The sequence below is a fragment of the Lethenteron reissneri genome, unplaced genomic scaffold, assembly GCF_015708825.2.
Source record: "Lethenteron reissneri isolate LAM-NWPU_2019-01 unplaced genomic scaffold, ASM1570882v1 scaffold_1639, whole genome shotgun sequence".
Lineage (NCBI taxonomy): Eukaryota > Metazoa > Chordata > Hyperoartia > Petromyzontiformes > Petromyzontidae > Lethenteron > Lethenteron reissneri.
The window spans coordinates 2,520,150-2,541,927 of record NW_026891376.1 but is presented as its reverse complement, the minus strand read 5'-3'; the positions used below and the strand labels follow the sequence as shown (position 1 = coordinate 2,541,927).

Sequence of the window (21,778 nt, the reverse complement as noted above, 5' to 3'; positions counted from 1 at the left end):
TCCTAGAATCAACCCACCTGCGCCTGCAACATGGCTTCATCCCAGAGGTCGCAATCGGGTACCCGATACCTGTACCCTACCCGTACCCGGCCGGGTACAGGTAGGGTACGGGTACGGCCGGGTATGGGTACGGGTACCTGTTTGCGACCCTGGTGCGGCCAGGTACGGGTACGGGTAAGGAATCAAAACCCGTTTGCGACCTCTGGGGTACGGCGGCGTACCGCGTCGCGCGCAATCGACGGAGGCCACGCGATCGCCGGGGAAGGGTGGCACCGGCGATCCGTAGATCGGGCCTGGTGCATCGTGGCCAACCATATCCGTCGGCGTGGGGGCGGCCGTTCGATTTGGGGCGAGCGGCGACGTCGGCGAGAGGGCGGCCATTTTGTAGCGAGTGGCCAGCGACATCAATAGGAGGGCGGCCATTTTGTTGCCGGTGATCAGAGACGTCAATAGGAGGGCGGCCATTTTGTTGCGGGTGATCAGAGACGTCAATAGGAGGGCGGCCATTTTGTTGCCGGTGATCAGCGACGTCAATAGGAGGGCGGCCATTTTGTTGCGGGTGATCAGAGACGTCAATAGGAGGGCGGCCATTTTGTTGCGGGTGATCAGCGACGTCAATAGGAAGGCGGCCATTTTGTTGCGGGTGATCAGCGACGTCAATAGGAGGGCGGCCATTTTGTTGCGGGTGATCAGCGACGTCAATAGGAGGGCGGCCATTTTGTTGCGGGTGATCAGAGACGCCAATAGGAGGGCGGCCATTTTGTTGCCGGTGATCAGCGACGTCAATAGGAGGGCGGCCATTTTGTTGCGGGTGATCAGCGACGTCAATAGGAGGGCGGCCATTTTGTTGCGGGTGATCAGAGACGCCAATAGGAGGGCGGCCATTTTGTTGCCGGTGATCAGCGACGTCAATAGGAGGGCGGCCATTTTGTTGCGGGTGATCAGAGACGTCAATAGGAGGGCGGCCATTTTGTTGCGGGTGATCAGCGACGTCAATAGGAGGGCGGCCATTTTGTTGCAGGTGATCAGTGACGTCAATGGGAGGGCGGCCATTTTGTTGCAGGTGATCAGCGACGTCAATGAGAGGGCGGCCATTTTGTTGCGGGTGATCAGAGACGTCAATGGGAGGGCGGCCATTTTGTTGCCGGTGATCAGCGACGTCAATGGGAGGGCGGCCATTTTGTTGCGGGTGATCAGCGACGTCAATAGGAGGGCGGCCATTTTGTTGCGGGTGATCAGCGACGTCAATAGGAGGGCGTTCGATTTGCTCGAGGGGGTGAGCGGCGGCGGATCCGTCGTCGTCGGCGGGAGGGTGGTTGCCTTCTTGCGTGGGCGTGATGGGGTCGACGGGACGGCGGCCATTTCATTGCGAGCTTGTCGTCGCGACATCGGTTGGCGGAGGGCGGCCATCGCCGCGGGATCCCGTGGGCCCAGGCCCGGTGCATCTGCTCCCTCTTCCAGGCCAGCCGCGCGTGGCCTGGCCTTGCGCGGCGTCTGTGCGTTGGGACGGTCGGCTAAGGCCTGTAGCCGGGGGGTCGGGCAGGCTGCGGGGCCCTTGCGGCGCAGTTGCGGGGGCTGCGCTGATCCTACGGCAAGGCCCCCCGCGATGGAGTCGTCCTCCCAGTTGCTAGTGTCGCCGTCGGCTTCTGCCTGAGAGAACGGGGAAGAGACGAGGTTGAGCACCCCCACTGCGCTGGCAAAAGCCTTGGCTAGGATGAGGCCCAGCCTTGAAGGCCCAAAACACACGGCCAAGGCAACAAAGGAGTGGCTCAAGAAGAAGCACATTAAGGTCCTGGAGTGGCCTAGCCAGTCTTCAGACCTTAATCCCATAGAAAATCTGTGGAGGGAGCTGAAGGTTCGAGTTGCCAAACGTCAGCCTCGAAACCTTAATGACTTGGAGAAGATCTGCAAAGAGGAGTGGGACAAAATCCCTCCTGAGATGTGTGCAAACCTGGTGGCCAACTACAAGAAACGTCTGACCTCTGTGATTGCCAACAAGGGTTTTGCCACCAAGTACTAAGTCATGTTTTGCAGTGGGGGTCAAATACTTATTTCCCTCATTAAAATGCAAATCAATTTAAAACATTTTGACATGCGTTTTTCTGGATTTTGTTGTTGTTATTTTGTCTCTCACTGTTCAAATAAACCTACCATTAAAATTATAGACTGAGCATTTCTTTGTCAGTGGGCAAACGTACAAAATCAGCAGGGGATCAAATACTTTTCCCCCTCACTGTATACACCTGCTACCTCTCTCTCTCTACACCAGCTCAAGCCTCCCGTAACACCGCGTCACTTGGGTGTGTGACTAGCCCAACTGTGAATCCCTTCCCACTAATCTATAGATCTTCGTCACTCTAAACCAGCTGAAGCTCCTCCCCCCCCCCATACACCGCCTGACTTATGTGAGGCCACCGCCACTCTGAATTCCCACCCCGTCACTCCCCGTGAAACCAGACGCCGCTCCTCTGTGGAGCTCACTTCGCCACACTCAAATTTCGATTTAAAGCTTTCTCGTGACTGCAGGGATTCTCCTTACTGGTTCTTTCGGTAAAGTCATCACGTAGAAGGGAAATAGTAAAATAATAAAACAATAAAATTCTCACGACGTTTCGATTGCAACACAAGCAATCATCATCAGGTGTGAGAACCACAGCACCTGATGATGATGATCGCTTGTTTTGCAATCGAAACGTCGTGAGAATTTTATTGTTTAATTTTTTGTTATTTTACTATTTCCCTTCTACGCGACTTTACCGAAAGAACCAAGAAATATAAACTATTTTCTCCCGACTAAACCACTCTTACATTTCGATTTAAAGCTTTCGTGACTGCAGGGATTCATCTTCTTGGTTCTTTTGGTAAAGTCATCACGTAGAAGGGAAATAATAAAATAATAAACATAAAACATATTTTTTATTATGTTTTATTTTTATTATTTTATAATTTCCCCTCGCCACACTCCTTCCCTCTGCTCCCCACCTCTCATCTTTATCCCTTACTTGAACTAAAGTATAACACTAAACGTTATTTTTTTCTTTTGCATATGTAATGTAGGTGGTGGAAGCGACTTCTGGAATCCGGTCTTTATTTGTCTTTCGTTCACAAAACTCCCATCTTACTCCTTCACGCTGCTGACAGACAGCGTGAGAGGAATAGAGAGAGAGAGACACGCACGGCCACGTGGCAGCCTGGACCACGTGTCAGCCTGGACCACGTGGCCAGCCTGGACCACGTGGGCAGCCTGGACCACGTGGGCAGCCTGGACCACGTGGCAGCCTGGACCACGTGGCAGCCTGGACCACGTGGCAGTCTCTGGACCACGTGGGCAGCCTGGACCACGTGGTACAGCCTGGACCACGTGGCAGTCTGGACCACGTGGGCAGCCTGGACCACGTGGTACAGCCTGGACCACGTGGCAGTCTGGACCACGTGGGCAGCCTGGACCACGTGGCAGCCTGGACCACGTGGTACAGCCTGGACCACGTGGCAGTCTGGACCACGTGGCAGCCTGGGCCACGTGGGCAGCCTGGACCCCGATCCAGCCTGGCTTCACCCTCCGTTCGTTCCAGTTCTGACCACGTGTTGCTCGTCTCCACCCCTTTTAATACCCGGGTCACGTGGTACCTTTCCACCAATCCTGGTTAGCCTCCATGGAATCTTCCAGACTCCATCGTACGCTCCCGGGACCGCGCCCCTGACTCGTCTTCCCATTGGCTGTGGCCAAAGCCAGCAGAACCAATCCTCTACTTACAGCTGTCACCTTTCCGTTACGTCAGGGCCACGCCCCTAGACTTCCCCCCATTGGCTGTGGGCCAGGACCGGTAGAACCAATCATCTACTTACAGCTGTCACCTTCCCATGACGTCAGGGCCACGCCCCTAGACTTCCCCCCATTGGCTGTGGGCCAGGACCGGTAGAACCAATCATCTTAACGAGGTGTGATCCATCAGTAACCCGGATATATCCTCACATTATACAGGGAGGAACAATGTTCCACACTGCCCACCAGGGATTTATTGTCTGTCTGTCTGTCTGACTGTCTGTCTGTCGTGCATAAATAAATATATAATACACACAGCTCTTTGATTGGTGGAGACCTACTGCCGGGTACGGAGAGGGGAGGTGCCTAAGGGAGGAGGGTCAGGGGAGGGGCCTAAGGGAGGGGGGGGGGGGTCAGGGGAGGGGCCTGAGGGAGGGGGGTTCAGGGGAGGGGCCTGAGGGAGGGGGGGGTCAGGGGAGGGGCCTGAGGGAGGGGGGGGGGGGTCAGGGGAGGGGCCTAAGAGAGGGGGGGTCAGGGGAGGGGCCTGAAGGAGGGGGGGGGGGGGGGGTCAGGGGAGGGGCCTGAGGGAGGGGGGGGGTCAGGGGAGGGGCCTAAGAGAGGGGGGGTCAGGGGAGGGGCCTAAGGGAGGGGGGTCAGGGGAGGGGCCTAAGGAAGGGGGGGTTGGTCAGGGGAGGGGCCTAAGGAAGGGGGGTTGGTCAGGGGAGGGGCCTAAGGAAGGGGGGTTGGTCAGGGGAGGGGCCTAAGGGAGGGGGGTCAGGGGAGGGGCCTAAGGAAGGGGGGTTGGTCAGGGGAGGGGCCTAAGGAAGGGGGGTTAGTCAGGGGAGGGTCCTAAGGAAGGGGGGTTGGTCAGGGGAGGGGCCTAAGGAAGGGGGGTTAGTCAGGGGAGGGGCCTAAGGAAGGGGGGGTTGGTCAGGGGAGGGGCCTAAGGAAGGGGGGTTAGTCAGGGGAGGGGCCTAAGGAAGGGGGGTTGGTCAGGGGAGGGGCCTAAGGGAGGGGGGTAATGGGAGGGGCCTAAGGAAGGGGGGTTGGTCAGGGGAGGGGCCTAAGGGAGGAGGAACAGGGGAGGGGCCTAAGGAAGGGGGGAGTCATGAGAGGAGCCTGAGGGGGGGGGATCAGAAGAGGGGCCTAAGGGAGGGGGGGTCAGGGGAGGAGCCTAAGGATATGGGGGGTGGTCAGGGGAGGGGCCTAAGGGGGGAGGGGCCTAAGTGAGGGGGGGTAAGGGGAGGGGCCTAAGGGAGGGGGGGGGCAATAGTGAAGGGGGCTGTCTGCCTGGCTACCTCAAGTCACGTGATCTTGTACACAGGTAGCAGCAACAACAGGTTCCACACTGCTGCCCACCAGTGATTATTTGTCTGTCTGTCGGGCACGAATGCGCTGTCCAACCAAATTCCTACCTACATATAAGGCTCACTGAGCTAAACAGCTATTTTTCAGAAGCGACCTGGCAAACACAAATGACCGCTCAACGACATTGGCTTATCGTCACGTGGACATTCGCAACAGCAGCCGAACGCTCTAAATGCATATTTCTAATTGTGGAGGGAAGAAAACGGGAGGACCCGGAAAAAATTCCACGTGACCACAGGGGAGAGAGAGACGCGCAAACTCCAGGGTCGGGATCGAACCCACGACCTCCTGTATGATAATTGTTTTTTTTTACCCTTCTATCTGGCAACAAACCTGACACCTTTTTTTACAAGGAGTCATGTTTGCATAGACCACAATACCTGCAGCCGTAATGCAAACAAAAAACATAACTCTGATAATATATGCACTGTCCTTGAAGTTGATTGGTCGTGAGTGTGTGTGAGTGAGTGTGTGAGTGAACAGGTGTGTGAGTGTGCGAGCGGGTCAGTGAGTGTGCGAGCGGGTGTGTGAGTGTGCGAGCGGGTGAGTGAGTGTGTGAGTGAGCAGGTGTGTGAGTGTGCGAGCGGGTGAGTGAGTGTGCTAGCGGGTGTGTGAGTGTGCGAGCGGGTCAGTGAGTGTGCGAGCGGGTGTGTGAGTGTGCGAGCGGGTGTGTGAGTGTGCGAGCGGGTGTGTGAGTGTGCGAGCGGGTGTGTGAGTGTGCGAGCGGGTGTGTGAGTGTGCGAGCGGGTGAGTGAGTGTGTGAGTGAGCAGGTGTGTGAGTGTGCGAGCGGGTGTGCGAGTGTGCGAGCGGGTGAGTGAGTGTGTGAGTGAGCAGGTGTGTGAGTGTGCGAGCGGGTGTGTGAGTGTGCGAGCGGGTGAGTGAGTGTGCGAGCGGGTGAGTGAGCGAGCGGGTGAGTGAGTGTGTGAGTGAGCAGGTGTGGTGAGTGTGCGAGCGGGTGTGCGAGTGTGCGAGCGGGTGAGTGAGTGTGTGAGTGAGCAGGTGTGTGAGTGTGCGAGCGGGTGAGTGAGTGTGCGAGCGGGTGAGTGAGCGAGCGGGTGAGTGAGTGTGCGAGCGGGTGAGTGAGTGAGCGAGCGGGTGAGTGAGTGTGCGAGCGGGTGAGTGAGTGTGCGAGCGGGTGTGTGAGTGTAGCGAGCGGGTGAGTGAGTGAGCGAGCGGGTGAGTGAGTGAGCGAGCGGGTGAGTGAGTGTGCGAGCGGGTCAGTGAGTGTGCGAGCGGGTGTGTGAGTGTGCGAGCGGGTGAGTGAGTGTGCGAGCGGGTCAGTGAGTGTGCGAGCGGGTGTGTGAGTGTGCGAGCGGGTGAGTGAGTGTGCGAGCGGGTCAGTGAGTGTGCGAGCGGGTCAGTGAGTGTGCGAGCGGGTGTGTGAGTGTGCGAGCGGGTGAGTGAGTGTGCGAGCGGGCGTGCGAGTGTGCGAGCGGGCGAGTGAGTGTGCGAGCGGGCGTGCGAGTGTGCGAGCGGGCGAGCGAGTGTGCGAGCGGGCGTGCGAGTGTGCGAGCGGGCGAGCGAGTGTGCGAGCGGGCGTGCGAGTGTGCGAGCGGGCGAGCGAGTGTGCGAGCGGGTGAGTGAGTGTGCGAGCGGGTGAGCGGGCGATCGAGCGTGCGAGCGGGTGAGCGAGCGTGCGAGTGAGCGGGTGAGTGAGTGTGTGAGCGGGTGAGTGAGTGTGTGAGCGGGTTAGTGAGTGTGTGAGTGCATGAGTGAGCGTGTGAGCAGGTGAGTGAGCGGGTGAGTGTATGAGCGGGTGAGTGAGTGAGCGGGTGAGTGAGTGAGCAGGTGAGTGAGTGTGTGAGTGAGTGTGTGAGTGTGTGAGCAGGTTAGTGAGTGTGTGAGTGCATGAGCGAGTATATGAGCGTGTGAGTGAGCGGGTGAGTGAGTGAGTGATCGGGTGAGCGGGTGAGTGAGTGAGTGAGTGTGTGAGCGGGTGAGTGAGTGAGTGAGCGGGTGAGTGAGTGAGTGATTGGGTGAGCGGGTGAGTGAGCGTGTGTGTGAGTGTGTGAGTGCATGAGTGAGTGTATGAGCGTGTGAGTGAGTGTGTGAGTGAGTGTGTGAGCGGGTGAGTGAGTGAGTGTGTGAGCGGGTGAGTGGGTGAGTGTGTGAGCGGGTGAGTGAGTGAGCGAGTGTATGAGCGACTGAGTGAGCGTGTGTGTGTGAGTGTGTGAGTGAGTGAGCGTGTGAGCAGGTGAGTGAACGGGTGAGTGTATGAGCGGGTGAGTGAGTGTGTGAGCGTGTGAGTGAGTGAGCGGGTGAGTGAGCGTGTGTGTGAGTGTGTGAGTGAGTGAGCGTGTGAGCGGGTGAGTGAGTGAGTGAGTGTGTGAGTTAGTGTGTGAGTGAGTGAGCAGGTGAGTGAGTGTGTGAGTGCATGAGCGAGTATATGAGCGTGTGAGTGAGCGGGTGAGTGAGTGAGTGAGCGGGTGAGTGAGTGTGTGAGCGGGTGAGTGAGTGTGTGAGCGGGTGAGTGAGTGTGTGAGTGTGTGAGCAGGTGAGTGAACGGGTGAGTGTATGAGCGGGTGAGTGAGTGTGTGAGCGTGTGAGTGAGTGAGCGGGTGAGTGAGCGTGTGTGTGAGTGTGTGAGTGAGTGAGCGTGTGAGCGGGTGAGTGAGTGAGTGTGTGAGTTAGTGTGTGAGTGAGTGAGCAGGTGAGTGAGTGTGTGAGTGCATGAGCGAGTATATGAGCGTGTGAGTGAGCGGGTGAGTGAGTGTGTGAGTGGGTGAGTGAGTGTATGAGCGGGTGAATGAGTGTGTGAGTTAGTGTGTGAGCGTGCGAGCGGGTGAGCGAGCGTGCGAGTGAGCGGGTGAGTGAGCATGTGAGCGGGTGAGTGAGCGGGTGAGTAGTGGGTGGGTGTGTGAGTGTGTGAGTGAGTGAGCGTTGAGTGAGTGTGTGAGTGTGTGAGTGTGTGAGCGGGTGAGTGAGTGAGTGTGTGAGCGGGTGAGTGAGTGTGTGAGCGGGTGAGTGAGTGTGTGAGCGTGTGAGTGAGTGTGTGAGCGGGTGAGTGAGTGAGTGGGTGAGTGAGTGTGTGAGTGTGTGAGTGAGTGAGTGTGTGAGCGGGTGAGTGAGTGAGTGAGTGTGTGAGTGAGTGAGTGTGTGAGTGAGCGGGTGAGTGTGTGAGCAGGTGAGTGAGTGTGTGAGTGCATGAGCGAGTATATGAGCGTGTGAGTGAGCGGGTGAATGAGTGTATGAGCGGGTGAGTGAGTGAGTGTGTGAGCGTGTGAGTGAGTGTGTGAGCGGGTGAGTGAGCGTGCGAGTGAGCGGGTGAGTGAGTGTATCAGCGGGTGAGTGAGGGAGTGAGTGTGTGAGTGAGTGTGTGAGCGTGTGAGTGAGTGAGTGGGTGAGTGAGTGTGTGAGTGTGTGAGTGAGTGAGTGAGCGGGCGAGTGAGTGTGTGAGTGTGTGAGTGAGTGAGTGAGCGGGTGAGTGTGTGTGTGAGTGTGTGAGCTTGAGTGAGTGAGCGGGCGAGTGAGTGTGTGAGTGAGTGTGTGAGCGGGTGAGTGAGTGAGTGTGTGAGTGAGTGTGTGAGTGAGTCTGTGAGCGGGTGAGTGAGCGTGCGAGTGAGCGGGTGAGTGAGTGTGTGAGCAGGTGAGTGAGCGGGTGAGTGAGTGAGCGGGTGAGTGAGTGAGTGAGCGGGTGAGTGAGCGGGTGAGTGAGTGAGCGAGTGTGTGAGTGAGTGACTGTGTGAGTGTGTGTGAGCGTGTGAGTGAGTGTGTGAGCGGGTGAGTGAGCGAGTGAGCGGGTGTGTGAGTGAGTGAGCGTGTGAGCGGGTGAGTGAGTGAGTGAGTGGGTGAGTGAGCGAGTGAGTGAGTGAGTGACTGTGTGAGTGTGTGTGAGTGGGTGAGTGAGTGGGTGAGTGAGCGAGTGAGTGAGTGTGTGAGTGTGTGAGTGTGTGAGTGAGTGAGTGTGGTGAGTGAGTGAGTGAGTGTGTGAGTGAGCAGGTGAGTGAGTGTGCGAGCGTGTGAGTGTGTGAGTGTGTGAGTGTGTGAGTGAGTGAGTGTGTGAGTGAGTGAGTGTGTGAGTGGGTGAGTGGGTGAGTGAGTGTGTGAGCGAGTGAGTGAGTGAGCGGGTGAGTGAGTGTGTGAGTGAGTGAGTGAGCGGGTGAGTGAGTGTGTGAGCGGGTGAGTGAGTGTGTGAGTGAGTGAGTGAGCGGGTGAGTGAGTGTGTGAGCGGGTGAGTAAGTGAGCGGGTGAGCGGGTGAGTGAGTGAGTGAATGCATGAGCGAGTGTATGAGCGTGTGAGTGAGCGGGTGAGTGAGTGAGTTAGTGAGTGAGTGTGTCAGGAGGTGTGTGAGTGTGTGAGTGAGTGAGCGTGTGAGCAGGTGAGTGAGCGGGTGAGTGAGTGTGTGAGTGAGTGTATCAGCAGGTGAGTAAGTGTGTGAGCGTGTGAGTGAGTGAGTGTGCGAGCGGGTGAGTGCATGAGCAGGTGAGTGAGTGAGTGATCAAGTCACCCGCGAAGCAGAGGTTGTTCTTGCAGCGGCCACCGTAGCTTGGAGGGCACTGGGAGCAGGGCCGACCTCGGCGGTATGGAACTTGACCCATCCAGTTCCCTCTGCAAGCACACACGGCCATATAGGTGAGTGTAGGGCTCTATGGGTTTGTGTAGGAGTCTGTGAGAGTGTGGGACCCTATGAGTGTGTGTAGGTGTCTGTGAGAGTGTGGGACCCTATGTGTGTGTGTGTAGGTGTCTATGGGTGTGTGTAGGTGTCTATGGGTGTGTGTAGGTGTCTATGAGAGTGTGGGGGGTCTATGGGTGTGTGTAGGTGTCTATGGGTGTGTGTAGGTGTCTATGGGTGTGTGTAGGTGTCTATGGGTGTGTGTAGGTGTCTAAGGGTGTGTGTAGGTGTCTATGAGAGTGTGGGGGGTCTATGGGTGTGTATAGGTGTCTATGGGTGTGTAGGTGTCTATGGGTGTGTGTAGGTGTCTATGGGTGTGTGTAGGGCTCTATGGGTTTGTGTAGGTTTCTATGAGAGAGTGGGACCCTATGGGCGTGTAGGTGTCTATGAGAGAGTGGGACCCTATGAGTGTGTAGGTGTCTCTATGAGAGAGTGGGACCCTATGAGTGTGTAGGTGTCTATATGAGAGTGTGGGACCCTATGGGTGTGTGTAGGTGTCTATGGGTGTGTGTAGGTGTCTATGAGAGTGTGTAGGTGTCTATGGGTGTGTGTAGGTGTCTATGGGTGTGTGTAGGTGTCTATGGGTGTGTGTAGGTGTCTAAGGGTGTGTGTAGGTGTCTATGAGGGTGTGGGGGGTCTATGGGTGTGTGTAGGTGTCTATGGGTGTGTGTAAGGGTCTGTGAGAGAGTAGGTGTCTATGATAGTGTGGGACCCTATGGGTGTGTGTAGGTGTCTATGGGTGTGTGTAGGTGTCTATGGGTGTGTGTAGGTGTCTTTGAGAGTGTAGGGGGTCTATGGGTGTGTATAGGTGTCTATGGGTGTGTAGGTGTCTATGGGTGTGTGTAGGTGTCTATGGGTGTGTGTAGGGCTCTATGGGTTTGTGTAGGTGTCTATGAGAGTGTGGGACCCTATGGGTGTGTGTAGGACTCAACACTTCTCTATGAAGGTTAATACGTCTCTATAAACATTAACACTTGTATATGAATATTGACACTTCACTATCAACATCATTGACACTTCACTATCAACAACATTGACACTTCACTATCAACATCATTGACACTTCACTATCAACATCATTGACACTTCACTATCAACATCATTGACACTTCACTATCAACAACATTGACACTTCACTATCAACATCATTGACACTTCACTATCAACATCATTGACACTTCACTATCAACATCATTGACACTTCACTATCAACATCATTGACACTTCACTATCAACATCATTGACACTTCACTATCAACATCATTGACACTTCACTATCAACATCATTGACACTTCACTATCAACAACATTGACACTTCACTATCACATCATTGACACTTCACTATCAACATCATTGACACTTCACTATCAACATCATTGACACTTCACTATCAACATCAATGACACTTCACTATCAACATCATTGACACTTCACTATCAACAACATTGACACTTCACTATCAACATCATTGACACTTCACTATCAACAACATTGACACTTCACTATCAACATCATTGACACTTCACTATCAACATCATTGACACTTCACTATCAACATCATTGACACTTCACTATCAACATCAATGACACTTCACTATCAACATCAATGACACTTCACTATCAACATCAATGACACTTCACTATCAACAACATTGACACTTCACTATCAACATCATTGACACTTCACTATCAACATCATTGACACTTCACTATCAACATCATTGACACTTCACTATCAACATCATTGACACTTCACTATCAACAACATTGACACTTCACTATCAACAACATTGACACTTCACTATCAACATCATTGACACTTCACTATCACAACATTGACACTTCACTATCAACATCATTGACACTTCACTATCAACAACATTGACACTTCACTATCAACAACATTGACACTTCACTATCAACATCATTGACACTTCTCTATCAACATCATTGACACTTCACTATCAACATCATTGACACTTCTCTATCAACATCATTGACACTTCACTATCAACATCATTGACACTTCACTATCAACATCATTGACACTTCTCTATCAACATCATTGACACTTCACTATCAACATCATTGACACTTCACTATCAACATCATTGACACTTCACTATCAACATCATTGACACTTCTCTATCAACAACATTAACACTTCACTATCAACATCATTGACACTTCACTATCAACAACATTGACACTTCACTATCAACATCATTGACACTTCACTATCACAACATTGACACTTCTCTATCAACAACATTGACACTCACTATCAACATCATTGACACTTCACTATCAAACATCATTGACACTTCTCTATCAACATCATTGACACTCACTATCAACAACATTGACACTTCACTATGAACAACCCATTGACACTTCACTATCAACAACATTGACACTTCACTATGAACCACATTGACACTTCACTATCAACATCATTGACACTTCACTATCAACATCATTGACACTTCTCTATCAACATCATTGACACTTCACTATCAACATCATGACACTTCACTATCAACATCAATTGACACTTCACTATCAACATCATTGACACTTCTCTATCAACATCATTGACACTTCACTATCAACATCATTGACACTTCACTATCAACATCATTGACACTTCACTATCAACATCATTGACACTTCTCTATCAACAACATTAACACTTCACTATCAACATCATTGACACTTCACTATCAACAACATTGACACTTCACTATCAACATCATTGACACTTCACTATCAACATCATTGACACTTCTCTATCAACATCATTGACACTTCACTATCAACATCATTGACACTTCACTATCAACATCATTGACACTTCTCTATCAACATCATTGACACTTCACTATCAACATCATTGACACTTCACTATCAACATCATTGACACTTCTCTATCAACATCATTGACACTTCTCTATCAACAACATTGACACTTCACTATCAACATCATTGACACTTCACTATCAACATCATTGACACTTCACTATCAACAACATTGACACTTCACTATCAACAACATTGACACTTCACTATCAACATCATTGACACTTCACTATCAACAACATTGACACTTCTCTATCAACAACATTGACACTTCACTATGAACATCATTGACACTTCACTATCAACATCATTGACACTTCTCTATCAACATCATTGACACTTCTCTATCAACAACATTGACACTTCACTATCAACATCATTGACACTTCACTATCAACAACATTGACACTTCACTATCAACATCATTGACACTTCACTATCAACAACATTGACACTTCACTATCAACATCATTGACACTTCACTATCAACAACATTGACACTTCACTATCAACATCATTGACACTTCACTATCAACATCATTGACACTTCACTATCAACATCATTGACACTTCACTATGAACATCATTGACACTTCTCTATCAACATCATTGACACTTCTCTATCAACATCATTGACACTTCACTATCAACATCATTGACACTTCTCTATCAACATCATTGACACTTCTCTATCAACATCATTGACACTTCACTATCAACATCATTGACACTTCTCTATCAACATCATTGACACTTCACTATCAACATCATTGACACTTCACTATCAACATCATTGACACTTCTCTATCAACATCATTGACACTTCACTATCAACATCATTGACACTTCTCTATCAACAACATTGACACTTCTCTATCAACATCATTGACACTTCTCTATCAACATCATTGACACTTCTCTATCAACATCATTGACACTTCACTATCAACATCATTGACACTTCACTATCAACAACATTGACACTTCTCTATCAACATCATTGACACTTCACTATCAACATCATTGACACTTCTCTATCAACATCATTGACACTTCACTATCAACATCATTGACACTTCACTATCAACAACATTGACACTTCTCTATCAACATCATTGACACTTCTCTATCAACATCATTGACACTTCACTATCAACATCATTGACACTTCACTATCAACATCATTGACACTTCTCTATCAACATCATTGACACTTCACTATCAACATCATTGACACTTCTCTATCAACATCATTGACACTTCTCTATCAACATCATTGACACTTCTCTATCAACATCATTGACACTTCACTATCAACATCATTGACACTTCACTATCAACAACATTGACACTTCTCTATCAACATCATTGACACTTCACTATCAACATCATTGACACTTCTCTATCAACATCATTGACACTTCTCTATCAACATCATTGACACTTCTCTATCAACATCATTGACACTTCTCTATCAACATCATTGACACTTCACTATCAACATCATTGACACTTCTCTATCAACATCATTGACACTTCTCTATCAACATCATTGACACTTCACTATCAACATCATTGACACTTCACTATCAACATCATTGACACTTCACTATCAACAACATTGACACTTCTCTATCAACATCATTGACACTTCACTATGAACATCATTGACACTTCTCTATCAACATCATTGACACTTCTCTATCAACATCATTGACACTTCACTATCAACATCATTGACACTTCACTATCAACAACATTGACACTTCTCTATCAACATCATTGACACTTCTCTATCAACAACATTGACACTTCTCTATCAACATCATTGACACTTCACTATCAACATCATTGACACTTCACTATCAACAACATTGACACTTCACTATCAACATCATTGACACTTCACTATCAACAACATTGACACTTCACTATCAACATCATTGACACTTCTCTATCAACATCATTGACACTTCTCTATCAACATCATTGACACTTCACTATCAACAACATTGACACTTCACTATCAACAACATTGACACTTCACTATCAACAACATTGACACTTCTCTATCAACATCATTGACACTTCACTATCAACAACATTGACACTTCACTATCAACATCATTGACACTTCTCTATCAACATCATTAACACTTCTCTATGAACATCATTGACACTTCACTATCAACATCATTGACACTTCACTATCAACAACATTGACACTTCACTATCAACAACATTGACACTTCACTATCAACAACATTGACACTTCACTATCAACATCATTGACACTTCACTATCAACATCATTGACACTTCTCTATCAACATCATTGACACTTCACTATCAACAACATTGACACTTCACTATCAACAACATTGACACTTCACTATCAACATCATTGACACTTCACTATCAACAACATTGACACTTCACTATCAACAACATTGACACTTCACTATCAACAACATTGACACTTCACTATCAACATCATTGACACTTCTCTATCAACATCATTGACACTTCACTATCAACAACATTGACACTTCACTATCAACATCATTGACACTTCACTATCAACATCATTGACACTTCACTATCAACAACATTGACACTTCACTATCAACAACATTGACACTTCACTATCAACATCATTGACACTTCTCTATCAACATCATTGACACTTCACTATCAACAACATTGACACTTCACTATCAACAACATTGACACTTCACTATCAACATCATTGACACTTCACTATCAACAACATTGACACTTCACTATCAACATCATTGACACTTCACTATGAACATCATTGACACTTCACTATCAACATCATTGACACTTCACTATCAACATCATTGACACTTCACTATCAACATCATTGACACTTCACTATCAACAACATTGACACTTCACTATCAACAACATTGACACTTCACTATCAACAACATTGACACTTCACTATCAACAACATTGACACTTCACTATCAACATCATTGACACTTCACTATCAACATCATTGACACTTCACTATCAACATCATTGACACTTCACTATGAACATCATTGACACTTCTCTATCAACATCATTGACACTTCTCTATCAACATCATTGACACTTCTCTATCAACAACATCGACACTTCTCTATCAACATCATTGACACTTCACTATCAACATCATTGACACTTCTCTATCAACATCATTGACACTTCACTATCAACATCATTGACACTTCACTATCAACATCATTGACACTTCACTATCAACATCATTGACACTTCACTATGAACAACATTGACACTTCACTATCAACAACATTGACACTTCACTATGAACATCATTGACACTTCTCTATCAACATCATTGACACTTCACTATGAACATCATTGACACTTCTCTATCAACATCATTGACACTTCACTATCAACATCATTGACACTTCACTATCAACATCATTGACACTTCACTATCAACATCATTGACACTTCTCTATCAACAACATTGACACTTCACTATCAACATCATTGACACTTCACTATCACATCATTGCACTTCACTATCACATCATTGACACTTCACTATCAACATCATTGACACTTCACTATCAACATCATTGACACTTCTCTATCAACATCATTGACACTTCACTATCAACATCATTGACACTTCACTATCAACAACATTGACACTTCACTATCAACATCATTGACACTTCACTATCAACATCATTGACACTTCACTATCAACATCATTGACACTTCACTATCAACATCATTGACACTTCTCTATCAACATCATTGACACTTCTCTATCAACATCATTGACACTTCACTATCAACATCATTGACACTTCTCTATCAACAACATTGACACTTCACTATCAACATCATTGACACTTCACTATCAACATCATTGACACTTCTCTATCAACATCATTGACACTTCACTATCAACATCATTGACACTTCACTATCAACATCATTGACACTTCACTATCAACATCATTGACACTTCACTATCAACATCATTGACACTTCACTATCAACATCATTGACACTTCACTATCAACATCATTGACACTTCACTATCAACATCATTGACACTTCTCTATCAACAACATTGACACTTCACTATCAACATCATTGACACTTCTCTATCAACATCATTGACACTTCACTATCAACATCATTGACACTTCTCTATCAACAACATTGACACTTCACTATCAACATCATTGACACTTCTCTATCAACATCATTGACACTTCACTATCAACAACATTGACACTTCACTATCAACATCATTGACACTTCTCTATCAACAACATTGACACTTCACTATCAACATCATTGACACTTCACTATCAACATCATTGACACTTCACTATCAACATCATTGACACTTCTCTATCAACATCATTGACACTTCTCTATCAACATCATTGACACTTCTCTATGAACATCATTGACACTTCACTATCAACATCATTGACACTTCACTATCAACATCATTGACACTTCACTATCAACATCATTGACACTTCACTATCAACATCATTGACACTTCACTATCAACATCATTGACACTTCTCTATGAACATCATTGACACTTCACTATCAACATCATTGACACTTCACTATCAACAACATTGACACTTCACTATCAACATCATTGACACTTCTCTATCAACATCATTGACACTTCACTATCAACATCATTGACACTTCTCTATCAACATCATTGACACTTCTCTATCAACATCATTGACACTTCACTATCAACATCATTGCCACTTCACTATCAACATCATTGACACTTCACTATCAACATCATTGACACTTCTCTATCAACATCATTGACACTTCACTATCAACAACATTGACACTTCTCTATCAACATCATTGACACTTCACTATCAACATCATTGACACTTCTCTATCAACATCATTGACACTTCACTATGAACATCATTGACACTTCACTATCAACATCATTGACACTTCACTATCAACATCATTGACACTTCACTATCAACATCATTGACACTTCACTATCAACATCATTGACACTTCACTATCAACATCATTGACACTTCACTATCAACATCATTGACACTTCTCTATCAACATCATTGACACTTCTCTATCAACATCATTGACACTTCTCTATCAACATCATTGACACTTCACTATCAACATCATTGACACTTCACTATCAACATCATTGACACTTCACTATCAACATCATTGACACTTCACTATCAACAACATTGACACTTCACTATCAACAACATTGACACTTCACTATCAACATCATTAACACTTCACTATCAACAACATTGACACTTCACTATCAACAACATTGACACTTCTCTATCAACATCATTGACACTTCACTATCAACATCATTGACACTTCACTATCAACATCATTGACACTTCACTATCAACATCATTGACACTTCACTATCAACACATTGACACTTCACTATCAACATCATTGACACTTCACTATCAACATCATTGACACTTCACTATCAACATCATTGACACTTCTCTATCAACATCATTAACACTTCACTATCAACATCATTGACACTTCACTATCAACATCATTGACACTTCTCTATCAACATCATTGACACTTCACTATCAACAACATTGACACTTCACTATCAACATCATTGACACTTCACTATCAACATCATTGACACTTCACTATCAACAACATTGACACTTCACTATCACATCATTGACACTTCACTATCAACATCATTGACACTTCTCTATCAACATCATTGACACTTCACTATCAACATCATTGACACTTCACTATCAACATCATTGACACTTCACTATCAACAACATTGACACTTCACTATCAACATCATTGACACTTCACTATCAACATCATTGACACTTCACTATCAACATCATTGACACTTCTCTATCAACATCATTGACACTTCACTATCAACATCATTGACACTTCACTATCAACATCATTGACACTTCACTATCAACATCATTGACACTTCTCTATCAACATCATTGACACTTCACTATCAACATCATTGACACTTCACTATCAACATCATTGACACTTCTCTATGAACATCATTGACACTTCACTATCAACATCATTGACACTTCTCTATCAACATCATTGACACTTCACTATCAACATCATTGACACTTCTCTATCAACATCATTGACACTTCACTATCAACATCATTGACACTTCACTATCAACATCATTGACACTTCACTATCAACATCATTGACACTTCTCTATCAACATCATTGACACTTCTCTATCAACATCATTGACACTTCACTATCAACATCATTGACACTTCTCTATCAACATCATTGACACTTCACTATCAACATCATTGACACTTCACTATCAACATCATTGACACTTCACTATCAACATCATTGACACTTCTCTATCAACATCATTGACACTTCTCTATCAACATCATTGACACTTCTCTATGAACATCATTGACACTTCTCTATGAACAACATTGACACTTCACTATCAACATCATTGACACTTCACTATCAACATCATTGACACTTCTCTATGAACATCATTGACACTTCACTATCAACATCATTGACACTTCTCTATCAACATCATTGACACTTCACTATCAACATCATTGACACTTCACTATCAACATCATTGACACTTCTCTATCAACATCATTGACACTTCACTATCAACATCATTGACACTTCACTATCAACAACATTGACACTTCTCTATCAACATCATCGACACTTCACTATCAACATCATTGACACTTCACTATCAACATCATTGACACTTCACTATCAACATCATTGACACTTCTCTATCAACATCATTGACACTTCACTATCAACATCATTGACACTTCACTATCAACATCATTGACACTTCACTATCAACATCATTGACACTTCTCTATCAACAACATTGACACTTCTCTATCAACATCATCGACACTTCACTATCAACAACATTGACACTTCTCTATCAACATCATTGACACTTCACTATCAACAACATTGACACTTCACTATCAACATCATTGACACTTCACTATCAACAACATTGACACTTCTCTATCAACATCATCGACACTTCACTATCAACATCATTGGACACTTCACTATCAACATCATTGACACTTCTCTATCAACATCATCGACACTTCACTATCAACATCATTGACACTTCACTATCAACATCATTGACACTTCACTATCAACAACATTGACACTTCTCTATCAACATCATCGACACTTCACTATCAACATCATTGACACTTCACTATCAACAACATTGACACTTCTCTATCAACATCATTGACACTTCACTATCAACATCATTGACACTTCTCTATCAACATCATTGACACTTCACTATCAACAACATTGACACTTCACTATCAACAACATTGACACTTCACTATCAACATCATTGACACTTCACTATCAACAACATTGACACTTCTCTATCAACAACATTGACACTTCACTATCAACATCATTGACACTTCTCTATCAACATCATCGACACTTCACTATCAACATCATTGACACTTCACTATCAACAACATTGACACTTCTCTATCAACATCATTGACACTTCTCTATCAACATCATTGACACTTCTCTATCAACATCATTGACACTTCACTATCAACATCATTGACACTTCACTATCAACATCATTGACACTTCTCTATCAACAACATTGACACTTCACTATCAACATCATTGACACTTCACTATCAACAACATTGACACTTCACTATCAACAACATTGACACTTCTCTATCAACAACATTGACACTTCACTATCAACATCATTGACACTTCACTATCAACATCATTGACACTTCTCTATCAACATCATTGACACTTCACTATCAACATCATTGACACTTCTCTATCAACAACATTGACACTTCACTATCAACAACATTGACACTTCTCTATGAACATCATTGACACTTCTCTATCAACAACATTGACACTTCACTATCAACATCATTGACACTTCACTATCAACATCATTGACACTTCTCTATCAACATCATTGACACTTCACTATCAACAACATTGACACTTCACTATCAACATCATTGACACTTCTCTATCAACAACATTGACACTTCACTATCAACAACATTGACACTTCTCTATCAACATCATTGACACTTCACTATCAACAACATTGACACTTCACTATCAACAACATTGACACTTCTCTATCAACATCATTGACACTTCACTATCAACAACATTGACACTTCACTATCAACAACATTGACACTTCACTATCAACATCATTGACACTTCTCTATGAACATCATTGACACTTCACTATCAACATCATTGACACTTCACTATCAACATCATTGACACTTCACTATCAACAACATTGACACTTCACTATCAACAACATTGACACTTCACTATCAACAACATTGACACTTCACTATCAACAACATTGACACTTCACTATCAACAACATTGACACTTCACTATCAACAACATTGACACTTCTCTATCAACATCATTGACACTTCTCTATCAACATCATTGACACTTCACTATCAACAACATTGACACTTCACTATCAACAACATTGACACTTCTCTATCAACATCATTGACACTTCTCTATCAACATCATTGACACTTCACTATCAACAACATTGACACTTCACTATCAACAACATTGACACTTCACTATCAACAACATTGACACTTCACTATCAACAACATTGACACTTCTCTATCAACATCATTGACACTTCACTATCAACAACATTGACACTTCACTATCAACATCATTGACACTTCACTATCAACAACATTGACACTTCACTATCAACAACATTGACACTTCACTATCAACATCATTGACACTTCTCTATGAACATCATTGACACTTCACTATCAACATCATTGACACTTCACTATCAACATCATTGACACTTCACTATCAACAACATTGACACTTCACTATCAACAACATTGACACTTCACTATCAACATCATTGACACTTCACTATCAACATCATTGACACTTCACTATCAACATCATTGACACTTCACTATCAACAACATTGACACTTCACTATCAACAACATTGACACTTCAC

The 21,778-nt window shown here is 45.7% G+C and overlaps 1 protein-coding gene across 1 annotated transcript in view; it reads right to left on the bottom strand.

Annotated features, from left to right (window-relative positions):
* Window positions 1-19: 19 nt before the first annotated feature.
* Window positions 20-21,778, bottom strand: part of PI15 (peptidase inhibitor 15) — a 46,730-nt gene continuing 24,971 nt past the window's right edge. Inside the window, exons 5-6 of the mRNA XM_061547147.1 lie at window positions 9,581-9,681; window positions 20-1,650 (exon numbers count right to left, since the gene is read on the bottom strand). Coding sequence (XP_061403131.1) covers window positions 1,628-1,650; window positions 9,581-9,681 — 124 coding nt within the window. The 3' untranslated portion in view covers window positions 20-1,627. The remainder of the gene's footprint in view (window positions 1,651-9,580; window positions 9,682-21,778) is intronic.